Here is a 12,702-nt window from a genome sequence, read left to right on the forward strand (position 1 = left end):
ATTTCAATGTATTCTCTGGTAATATAAGGACTAGAGGTTTTAATGTTGAACATTATTAAATAAAAACATAATAATCATAACAGTAGCGCTACAAGTCGTATTAAAGTCCTAAAGTCTTGAAAAAAATAATAAACCTGATTGCACTGATGGAAGTGTTTACGGTGACTCACGATAGCATTTGACTTCGACACGAATAGTTAAGTTATACCATTTTGGTAGCACATTTGAGTAAACATTATTAAAGTTTGAATATAACCGCAGAACAATTTTATATTACTTGGAAATTGGTACATACATTTTATAAAAATTAAAATGGTTGAGTTTTAATATAAATGCCCATTGATGACAATAGAATCGAAACTTTATTTTTTGGTGGAAACATATAATACTATTCTGACAAAAACAAGTAAATGAATTACAGTTATTATGATTTGGCTGTGTCTATAATTTTATATCATACCAAATATCTTCTCAGGAATAACCTAGGTGAGCCCAATAATTTAATCACGTTTCACCGTTTTTTATGTTATTTGGTATTTTTAATTTGTAATGATATTTAAAAAATTAAACTTTTCAGTAACGTTTTCATACACCTAAAATACCGCCCAACAATCAATACCAGGAAAATTTGTTAGAATTTATATTTATATGTTGTTAGTACAATGGCTAGGTGGAAATTATACATCAATTACGACGATATATACTCAAATTTATGAAGAGCATGAGCATGAGAAATCGCGTGGTGGTAAAAAAAACATTTCCGGACAAAAATCTTCCATAGATTCCATCACGTGTGTAGCATTAGCGGTCAATTCTCTTGGTAACATGGGATCGGGTATCATAACCACTTGCATGCCCGCTGCTAAAGCTGCAGTCACTCCGTTTGGCGAGTCTTCGAATACCAGAAACTATGTATTATATAACATGTATGCATATATATTATTAGAATGGTCATTATTTTTCAAAACTGAACAACACAACATTATAATCTGTTGCAGTAGGTATGTATAAAAATAAGGTGTTATTCAAAAATGCTTTAGAATTAAATTTGATTTTTCTTAAGTGGTATTTTTTGTAAACAATAATTGTATAGATATTAACTTAAAATTAAATAAACATAATATGATGTACTAGAGGTTATAATTTATTTACTGGGACGTATGTTATTTGTACCGAAGAAAAAAACACACAATGCAGTTTGTGTCATATCTAAAAATTAATTTTGGTAATTTGTTACACTTTTCATAGTTGTTATTTTCATCACGTTAAACTAGATAAAACGACATTATTTGATATACCTACGCAATTTAATTGTAACTACAAATATTGTGATTTGCGTCATTTTTCACTAAATAAAAATAGTTATTTGCTTTATTTTAAAACAATTTTTAAATGTATTAATATGTTTTTGAAATTATTCATTAATCAAATTAATTTTAAGATTATTAAATTAAAAAAGAAAAAAAATTAAAGCTTATAAAAATTGTAGATTTAAGCATGCCCGCGTGCTTACTTTGTGAATAAATTAGTAATATTTCAATTAATAATATGTAAAAACCAGAAATATTATAATTCTTTATCCAATTGTTCAAGTTATTAATAGTCCATATTTTGATTAACTTTTATGTGCTATAACGCCTATTACTAATGTGAACTAGATACATTTTTAAGCTAAATTCCAATAATTGAAGTTGAAAATGTGGCATAGATTATACATACTATTTTGTTTTCTGTTGTAACGCAAATTACTAAAATTAATATTTAAATATGGCGCAAATTACATGTTTTTTTTATATTTTGGTGTAGATTACAATATATGTACTTAAATTTACTTGTTGGTAATTCAAATCACATATACTAAAATTAGTACAAAATGGTAAATACTATCTATCCTGGGAACGTATTGAATAGTTTAGGGTACCATAACAATCTACGATCAAATTACATATATATTATACATAGTAATTTAAAAAATGATGAATGACTCCTATAAATGAATTGTTTTTGTTTTTTAGCTAGGTATAGCAAAATACAAAGTACCTACTTCGTTTAGAGGTAGGTAAACCAAAAAATATTATTAAGTGTTTATTACCTTGTTGTTCGCAGGGTTTCCCGGAAACCTTGAAGCACATATATTGAATATGTCCGGTGCTGGCTTGCCGTTTTTTACTTCTGGATCGGAAGACCCGGTGACCACATGATGGAACACGGAAAATATATTTTGCAGATTAGCCGTTTTCACGTAGAAACTTTTCTCTGAACTACTTGTTGCCACCGCCATCGGTACCTTATGTCGACAGAAATATTCTAAGAGATCTTTGACTCCTAAATGAATAACAAGTAATAGAGAAATTCAAACACTTTTTATCAATTCTTATTATTTTCAAATATTATAGTATTTGGTTATTTGATTTATTGTTTTTATTCTTTATAAAGTAAATAATTATTTATACAAAATATATTTAAAATGTTTTATGAAAATATCCCATTTAAATACGCTGATGTTTCTAAAACTATTCACATAACCAAAAGTTTTATATTATGTTTATATATTTTATAGATTTGGCTGTGGATCACTTATACACACATACATAAACAGAAATATTATTTTATATAATTAATAATATCATATTTTTTTCAATTAATTAATTCATATTTTTTTTTTTAACCTAACTAGAAAAATATCAATTATTAAAAATTCCAAATATTACTTTATTAATTTAATGCTATAAATAATATGAATAGGTAGTAAGTACATACTAACCGTTCATAAGTTTTACGTTTTGTAATTCCTTTTCTTCCTCGTCACGAGCTAATTGTAATAATTCTTCGGGTGTTAAATTTAGTTGCAATGTGTTGATAATCAAATTAGCCACATCCATTTCTTGTTTTCCAAGGATTTGTAAACGTAAATTATCGGGAAATTCTTTGCCATAATCTTTGGCGATTTTTGTAAACGTTTTTTTATGAATCCGCTCCGTATCTAAATGTGATAGTAATACTAATAATGTACCTAGCACGTGCGAGTATTTAGATAGAGGAATATTTGTTTCAACTTTCATTATTATCATTCGTTACTAGTCATTCAATGTAAGTACAGAGAAATCTCTGAATAGCAGACATTCTCGATTACCGAAATTTCGTCCACTACTCGGAAGTGTCATCTTTCTTACTCAAAGAGATATTATACATTTTTGAAATTCATAAAGGATAAATGCTTGAAAAGTAAAATATTTGCCAAGTTAAACTAAATTATAATATTATTAATTAATGTTTTAATAATTTTAAAATTCTAACAGTTTATATTTAAATAAATATAAAGAAAGAAATGCATAAATGCATAAATACAATTAAATTTCGTGTGAAAAATCGGTTTTTAAACGAGTTTGTAATCGTTAACCACTATAAGCACGTTTTTGTAATGTTTTATCATTTTTTTTTTTTTTTAACTAAGATTAAATTAGATATTTGCTATTTAGAGATTTTCTCATCAAAAAGCAGTGAAAATATCCCGGTTTTCAAAAAAAATATATGCTATCGGGAAGTTTCATTGTATATATATTATATTATTATTTGAAATTAATAATTATACTACAACACATAAGTATATTTACTTACCTAATAGAGTTCCATCCAAATCAAAAATTACGTAGGTCACAGGTTTAAATACCGATTTACTCATTATTGGAACAGTCTAATATCAATCGGATGATGTCTATAATTTCATACACTATATTTAATGAAGAATAAGTAAGTTAAATAAATTCCTGCTACGAAATGATATGATGTAATGATTATAAATTATAATGTAATAAGCCACGGAATATCAAATTAAAATGTATTGATAATCATGAATAATATTATGAAATAAATTAGATACGGTATGATACAACTCAGCAACTAACAACTGATAGTCATCTGTGTATCAAGTCACTATTTATTTTTAATTATTTAGAGTGCTTTCAGACGAGACACTTTGTGGCCAGCTACTAGAATCGCGCTACAAGACACAAAAAGTGTTTTATATGTGAGCGCTTTTCACACGAGACACTTGTCGTACACTAGTATCTGATTCAATAATAAAATTATTCATTTTCAAATTTATTAATTTTTCACTCAACCATGGAAGTAGAAGAAACTATTTATGTTGAAGAACATAAATTGCACAGTGGGCAGCGACGAGTGCGGGCATCTATAATCGTAAAGCGATCTAATATAAATTATAATTATTATTTCATGAGATTTCATTGCGCCGTCTATTCGAAACGCGTTGTGAAATTCATTATCATTAATATGTCGAGCGATCTCAGTTTTTTTTTTTTAAATAATACAATTAATAACTTACAGTTAAAGTGAATATTCTATGTACATATTATGGAAATTCTTTGAGTGTTTGGTTAGATTGTTATTCTGAATGAAAACCTTCGTACATATCCGGTACGAAATCGTTGATTCATCGTGGATTTTTACATTCCTGTTCAGATCACCCTTCTGAATGTAAACTTTTCCGCAGGTAATGCAGGTAATGCAGCTGAACATTTTTACGAGATTTAACAAGCACAGAGTTTAAAAAATTATTTTAAAATTGTTGGAGCCGCCTGCGACTCAGGCTGTCTTGACCACGTCGTCTTCTCTCGCTATAGTGCATGAGCACCAGCCAAACTATCGAGTGCATGAACACCGATAAAATTACAAGCGCAGGCGCACCAGACAAGCGAGCAGGAGCTCTACTCAAAACCCACCATATACTTCACACCACAAGATTCTGTGAGCGACAGCTAAACTTCCTTTTTTATAAGTTAAATCAGAGTTGTTTTTCTCATTTAAACTTAAGCTTTTCTTAAGTCGTATCGTAACTTGTGTTACCTTGCATCTTTCTCCAAGGAACGTACTACAGGTATTCACTGCGGCAAACCAGGTAAGATGCATGCCCAATATACTTATTGTTAGTACAGATTCTTTTACCATCTAATTTACTTAACGGTGTATTTGATTATATTCTCGAATCACGATCTCGAGAACCCTCCGAAGAACAGGAGGAAGGTAATAACACGAGAACAAGTATTTTTAATAATTTTTAATACCGGACTTACATATAAGGCGTATGTCCCTTGTGTCAGTCCAGCCACTTCTCCCATTACTATTAACTATATTTTTAACTACTTTATTTTTTATTTTTTATTTCTCTTATTTTTGTGTTATTGCAGAATGTTCGGGTTATATATTTATTAATATTTTCATTATTATTGAACTTTGTAAACGAATTGTTCAGTAAAAAGGATCGTCAATAAAAATAAATCAGTCATAATTAACGTTTTAACTGAAACGTGTGTACCCGGCTTTAAATGTACCAAACTGATACATTGGATATTGATACTGAATTTTGTATATATAAAATTTGAACGACTGAAAACAATCTTTAACTTAACATTAAACTCGTATGGGTAATTAGAATATCTGAGAACAAAAATTGACATTGTACAGTAATACATCTAAAAAACGAATATATTATATATATTGTTATATTGTAGATTTGTAGCGTATTACTTTATATTTATAAAGTAATAAGATTGAATTCCCTCGCTGGATGTATATTATGTTGCTTCGACAGTGTCAACCTATGATTGTTACGGTCTGGAGATATGTGAGCAGTTGCTCGGCATTGTCCCTTCAGTTTTTTTTTTTTATAACGTGTCAAGTAGCTAAAAAATTATGTATATAATTTATAGAACTTTTTTAATAAGCTATTTTACAGTTAATACTAACATTTTATTCTCTGTTTCTTTGTTCTTGTAGTACATAAATCACAGATTATTTCTTATTATTTCTGTGCCTCTTTGAACACCTAGTACCGTGTATAATTTTGAAACAACTGGAAGCAGAGGATCTAGTATTAACAATTAAAAATTAAATATTATCTTAGAAGCATACTAAATAGTCATCTAGATTGTGAACCGATTTTAAAACATCTCTATCTGCAATATAAACTAATTAAGTGAAACACAATTATAGGTAATGATAATCAAAATTAATACATAAATTAATACTTACATGCAGACTTTCAAGTTAAATAGGATGTAAATTTACAGTTAAACATACCATTATGCTCGAAATTAGATTCATTTTGCACACCATAATTTGATCATGATTGATTACGTCTAAATAGTGTAATGATGTGCTTACAAGCAATCGTAATTAAATATTTATATACTGTATAATAAAATAAATAATTATGACCTTTAGCTATAGTCATTTATTAATATAATCATGTATGACAAAAATTAAATATTTAATTACAATATAATAAAATGACCTATAATCGGATCATAAAAACAATAGATAAAACACACACACACACACATAGGATATTAATTATAAAAAGGCCGGTCACTGCCGGTCACATACACAGTGTTTTTATTGTCTTTTTGTATAGACGATCACAAGCGAGAGTAAAAGACTACGCAGATCGTATATACAAGAAGACATAAGCATTGAAGATTGTTAATAGTAAAAATTAAATAAATATCATGTATTAAAAGTTTTATAATAAAGTTAATGAGTTAAATTAAATAAAATAAGTGTTGTAATTTCTTAACGCATACCGGTTAGGTTAGGTATATATATATATTGTATAAAATTTTGTTTTGGTCAAAAAGTGAATCGGCCTAAAAGAAGAGGGTACGTTTTTGGTCAAAAACGGCCATGCCCTAAATAGTTAACAGATATAATTTTATTATTATAATTTATAATATTTTGCTATAGAACTTTTTTGAATACATATTGAACTTTTGGAAGCTAAGCTGCTATTTTTATGGTTTGATATCCAATTATTAATAAATAATTGTAGTCAATCATTTATCTAAATCAAAAAGTAGATTGCAGTTAATAATAATTAACAAGGAAATTTTATATTTTTATTTTATTGCGTAAAACTATTTAGAAAAGTGGTGTTTTAGTTGATAAACACAATATTTTTATGTTTTTAGTGTTAGAACTGTAAATTACAGTCTGTAATGTAATAAAATAAATTATAAATACTTACTATGTTCCGGATTGATAACATAATAATCATGATCATGCAAAATATCAAAAATATCATAATCTAAACAAATATGTAAGTAATTTATTATATTTAAAACAACGAATTATACTTTGAACTTGTATATGATAAAGGTAATACTGCCTATTTAAATAATTTGTTAATTTTTGGTGTTTTTAAAGTTTTTAATACAATTTTAAAACTTACTATTTAAGAAGATCTGAGAAGAAAATCACAACTTACCATAACTACATCTATCTTAATATATTAGATAATTGTTTATTTATTTGGTATTCAAATAAAACTAAATCAATAGATTTGTGTCAGTGATTAAAAAATAAATGTTATTTATTATGTAAAAAAAAAAAATGTTCTTTTAATTCTTTTTGAATCAAAAAATTAATAAGAAATACATATTCTGTGGTGGTTAGTTCAATTTAAGAAATGGTTTTAAAAAGAATTTAAGTCAAAAATGTTAAACTATGTCCACTATAATATAATATTTTTGTTTTAGACAATAAAAAAATGATATTTTTACTAATAATTATTGTATTTGTACATATAGTTGTGATAATTTATAATTTACAACAATGTGTATAAAAATAAAAATAATAATTTGGAGAAACAGTATTCAAAAAGCATTAAAAATACTTAAATATTGTATTCAAGTACAGTAGAAATCACTGTAACAAACATCACTTGGGACGAGATATTACATACAACGAGCAAAACATCAGGTCCTGACACGATTCATGTTAATATATAAGTTACCAAAATCCATTTTTTTTTCTCAAGTTAGCAAAACTCAACAAAACTCAACGAAATTGTAAAATGTAACTTGTAAGTCGAGGTTTCAAATGAAGATATGAAGATCATGAAAATTAGAGGTTCTGAATAAAAGCACGGGATCTGAGTTTTTGTATAACTTTTATCAATTAATTTAAATAATTGAACTACCTAATAAATTTTAGACTTTTATAATTTATCCGGCCCTTATCATTTATCGGACAAGTGCCATCGGCTTACGTGGTATATAGTAGTGTATACTCATAGAAGGAGTATCCGGACAGGATAAAGGAGAGTAGTACGGTGAAAGCAGTGATATAAATTATCTAGTACAAAATATTATTCTAATAAAATAGTAAATATATTTAAATAGATATAATAGTAGATTATATTGTAAAATTAAAATAGTAGACACTAGACAACTTTAGCGACAAGTATGATGAATGATGATACTATTGATAATAAGATACGATAATAATTAGTATTACAGTATACTAAGCACAACCTGGTTGGCAGCCACTGTTTCCCACGAAAACTACTAACATACTCCGTCTATGAGTATAAGCATTGATTATATATACTAGTATATATAATCAATGGTATAAGGTCTATGCTAAAACTATACTGTAAGTTATATATGTGTATAAAAGTGGTCTGTTCTGATAACGTGTAATGACGGGCTGATAACGCGCGCATCCCGTATAGATAGAGGAGAGATGGGGATGTAGATACTTAGTGACGTAGGGAGTCGAATGGAACCGCAGTATAGGTGGGGTGATTTATGCTTAATTACTTTGCTGTAGGGAATTGTAGGGGGCTAAAACAGGGGGGGGATCAAGAACCGGCTATTTCGTACTAATACGAAATATTATTATTATTATAATGCAATTTTAAACGTAGAAACTATAACAAAAATCGCGCCGCTGAATACTAATGTACGTGCGTGCGACTATGGACGATAAATAAAATTGTCATCTTCATAGTTTTATCAACACATGTTACTCGAACGACAGCCCGATGCCCACTCCATAGTTATCCACCGAGTGATTGAGGAACGAGCTCAACGACACGGTCAGCCGATTCTCCCGCAGCCGCTTTTCCCATAAGCTGCTGACAATGCCTTTCGTGTCGATAGCGGCCCTGAACACGGACGTATCCGAAATTATGCGAAAGGCTAATCGAGAAGTGGCCTCTGAACAGGCCGGGTCCAGGTTGACTGTGGTGCCCGTTTGCAGCCAATCAGTGCAATGACGATAGTACGCCAGTTTGGTTGCCCCACTTGCCATATTTAACCTACCACTGACCAGGTAAGAGGGCCCTGCGTACTTTGCCACAAGTTTTGGCTGTAAATGAGACTTGTCTAAATCGCACGGAGTATCCCTCTTGAACGCCAAAATCAAACCCAACGAAAGCTCATCTGTCACGGACTGTCGAAGTACACAGACGAGATAGGTAAGTAAATGCAATACACGATAATCGTAAAAATATAAAAGAATACAATTTATTATTAGTTAGGGATTAGTCAGTTTTTATTTTTAACTTGCAATTCACTAAAGTTCATCCTAATATATTTTTGTTTTCACATGTATTTAATTTAAAAATATACACTGTTTCTTGTATAATAATAAAGGAAATGTGCATTGAACACAAATACAGTCAGTAAAAAAAAAAAAAAATTTTAAAATGAAAAAGAAATACATAACAAAAATTATTAACAGTTATGTAAATAAAAATATCCAGATATAGTTGGTATACTTATAAATGTTATTTATTTTATTATTATTTAAAAAAAGAAAGTAATAATAGGTATGAAATAAGTAAAAACTAATAACTAATAATATAATAATATAGTATAGACATATAGTTTCACAAAATATAATTATTAATAAAAATTATACTGTACAGTAGGTACATCTTTTACATATTCACATTATTGTCGTTAAGTGTTTTTTTATTCTATTTTTCCAATAAATGCTGATTACTATTATATTATACTAAAATTAAATAAATTTAATAGTAAAAACCAAATAATTATTATATAATATACTAAATTACTAATAATATTCTGATTTATGACATTAAATTGTATGCATTGATTATTGCCCATGCTGGCACTAATATATTAAAATCATGGATGTGGTGGATTTCTCATATATATTATTATTAATGTATGAAATATAAATAGTATAAAATTTAAAAAATAAATACTTTTATTTGTATTCAAATACTTTACGAGTGTTCATAAAATACATTTTTAAAGTATTTTTAATACTTTTTTATCCGAATAGTAATAATATCTCAATATTTTATCAAAAATATTTTTTACAAGTCTGATAATATTATAGAGTAACCTGAAGTATAATAGCACACTTTTTATTTAACAATAGTTATGTGGTAATATATACAAGTTTTTGGCATATTGTGATGTTGTTATCCTATGACACATATACCGTAAATTAAATTTTTCGAGTCAAAAGTTGATTTTACCAAAACAATTACCAAAAATTCTAAACAATTAGAAATTTTAATTAATGAGTCTTTTTAACCCGTGGATGTGGTAAAAGTGCCCACCTAGTGTGGTAAAAAGGCGCATGCTAAATTAATTCATAAAAATCTATTTTATTTATCTAAAACTGATTATTATTTTATTTGTTATTATCAAATTAAATAAATGTAGGCAGAACAAATAAAATGAAAACAACTTTTTAATTTAGGTATAGCATAATATCACAATATCACCTTAAAAAAATAAAATTAAAACAATAACAACTATATATATATATATATATATCAAGCAGAAAATAAACAACTGTCAACTAGTAAATATAATAAACATCTTGTTATGAAAGATATAATTAAACAACGTAGATATTCATTTTGAAGCTATAAAAATAAAATGTTTTTAAAATTATACTTTTATTATTATCTATAGGTAATCGGATAAGAAATACTGCACACTTTTGCCATATTCAATAAGCCATACGACTCCAATATGATTTTTTACATAAATAAAAATGTAGTAAATTAAGTTGTTATGATATCAATATTTTACAAGTATTGACGTATAGTCTCCTAATTTTACTATACGAAAATAAATAAAAGCAATACATAACGTGTCATTGATTAGTAGATATTTATAACTACTTCTATTTTACTAAAATTTAACATGAAACAAACAAAATTAATAATCTAACTTCATATTGACGTTAAAACAGCACCAACTACTGAAGAAAATGTTTTATCATGTTTAGCTATGATAATTAAATCATAATAACAAAATAGCTTAACCAGATAGCAAATATTAAATTATTCATACATAATAGTTCATTTTGCCCCATGCGCCATTATACTCCGGGTTACTCTACTTGTATATTGAGTTTTCCTTCCATGAACTAAAGTGATAGACAAACCACATTCATTAAAATAGAAATGTTTAAAACATTATAGGTTTCCTGTCTAAAAGTTTTAAGTTCTCTTGCTTTTGCTAATAAAGCCAATCAAAATAAAAAAATTGTACTTTTATTTATTTTTATTATTCACTACTCGTGCAGACAAGTCATGTAACAAACTAAGTCTGTATGCATTCAAATCCTTAAAAATGCGACATGTTTATCTATGGACTTAAATTTATTGTCGAAGTGTAGATAGATTTTTATAGTAAACATTTACCAAAACATATAATATTACAATATATTAACTTTGCTTGCAAAATTTGGAAAGAACAGTCTTTCAACACTAGATCGATGGACAAGAACAGAGTACGGTCAGGAAACCAGTAGTCTAAATTGATTGGACATGAATAATTAATTTTTAAGAATTTGCTAATCAAATTTGTAAATCTCTAAATTAAAACTTCATGAGACACATTAAGAATTTTGAAAATCCTCAATGAACCAATGAGGTAAATGAATTTTAATGTCAATAAATCAAACCCTGTGCAGAATTGTACTAAAAATTCAAATGAACTAACAAAAAGAAGAAAGGTTTTTAATTATGCTAATTATGAAATAAAATAATTTTAAGTTAAAAATATAATAAAGGTAGATAGAAAAAAACGTACAAGTACAATTAAAGCTACAATAACGTCGAATAACACAATGGATTACTTTAACTAGCTACCTTCACTAATTGTTGAATACTTGTTTAAAATTCTTCGAATTGGAAATTCAAAAATATTATATCAATAAATATATCAATTTAGACCTACAAGTTCAACATACTCAGCTGCAACTCCTGTGCATGTGACCTATTTATATAATATATATTGGCGGAAACCTTGAATATTATTATTATTATTTGTAATATTAATTATCAGTTATAAAAATATTTAGTTAATTTATTGAAAATTTTTAAGAACTAGCAGATTTGCAAAAATGACTGTTTCTTCAAAACGCTTGTTATGTTGTGAACTTGAAATAAATTCATTGACGTTTCTTCGTTATTATTTATATAGTAGTGCTACCAAAAAGGAATAGATGAATAAAATCTAGTATATGGTCTATATTTTGTTGTTAAAATTAAAACGTGTTTGATAAAGTAAGAAGCCAAAATCGGAAAGTGACTGTAATTAAATTTTACTTCAAGGATAAAAAAAAGTCAAAACCCATACAAGTATACACCATGTGAAAATACCAGTAAAAATATACATTCTTTATCAACAAAATAAATATGTAAAACTTGTATACACACAATACCTTTTTTCAATAATTGAGGATGACGGAAGTAACAGTAGAAAGGTGTATCAGTAATTTTCAATTGGGAAATTCACTAAAAATATGGCAACAATAAAAATCGAGACAAGAACGTTTTATTGACTTGCTCTTCTACCGATTTAAAACACTTTATATTCAAAAATTACATTTTATGATGGTGTCATC

At 27.4% G+C, this 12,702-nt stretch overlaps 2 protein-coding genes across 2 annotated transcripts; both read right to left on the bottom strand.

The window, feature by feature from the left end:
* Nucleotides 1–499: 499 nt before the first annotated feature.
* LOC112599370 (pseudouridine-5'-phosphatase-like) lies at nucleotides 500–3,682 on the bottom strand. Its single transcript, XM_025346254.1, has 4 exons — nucleotides 3,619–3,682; nucleotides 2,765–2,983; nucleotides 2,093–2,325; nucleotides 500–908 (listed from the first exon to the last, which is right to left on the bottom strand). The coding sequence occupies exons 1-4, from the start codon at nucleotides 3,680–3,682 to the stop codon at nucleotides 711–713; spliced, it is 714 nt and encodes a 237-aa protein (XP_025202039.1). The 3' UTR covers nucleotides 500–710.
* A 5,141-nt stretch (nucleotides 3,683–8,823) lies between these two features.
* Nucleotides 8,824–11,621, bottom strand: LOC112599357 (mitochondrial import receptor subunit TOM40 homolog; the record flags this gene model as incomplete). Its single annotated transcript, XM_025346231.1, has 2 exons — nucleotides 8,824–9,252; nucleotides 11,529–11,621. Coding segments are annotated over 2 exons (522 nt in total), but the record flags the coding sequence as incomplete, so codon positions are not given.
* Between the last annotated feature and the right edge of the window lie 1,081 nt (nucleotides 11,622–12,702).

The sequence above is a fragment of the Melanaphis sacchari genome, unplaced genomic scaffold (assembly GCF_002803265.2).
Source record: "Melanaphis sacchari strain LSU unplaced genomic scaffold, SCAv2.0 Contig50_pilon_pilon, whole genome shotgun sequence".
Taxonomy (NCBI): domain Eukaryota; kingdom Metazoa; phylum Arthropoda; class Insecta; order Hemiptera; family Aphididae; genus Melanaphis; species Melanaphis sacchari.

What these genes read in the sequence shown, in the direction of transcription:
- LOC112599370 (XM_025346254.1), bottom strand. Translation starts at nt 3,682, where the DNA reads ATGAGTAAATCGGTATTTAAACCTGTGACCTACGTAATTTTTGATTTG. An exon ending in TTTGGATGGAACTCTATTAG is followed by an intron (nt 2,984 to 3,618) that starts GTAAGTAAATAT and finishes TATCACATTTAG; the next exon opens with ATACGGAGCGGATTCATAAA. An exon ending in GAAACCCTGCGAACAACAAG is followed by an intron (nt 909 to 2,092) that starts GTAATAAACACT and finishes TATAATACATAG; the next exon opens with TTTCTGGTATTCGAAGACTC.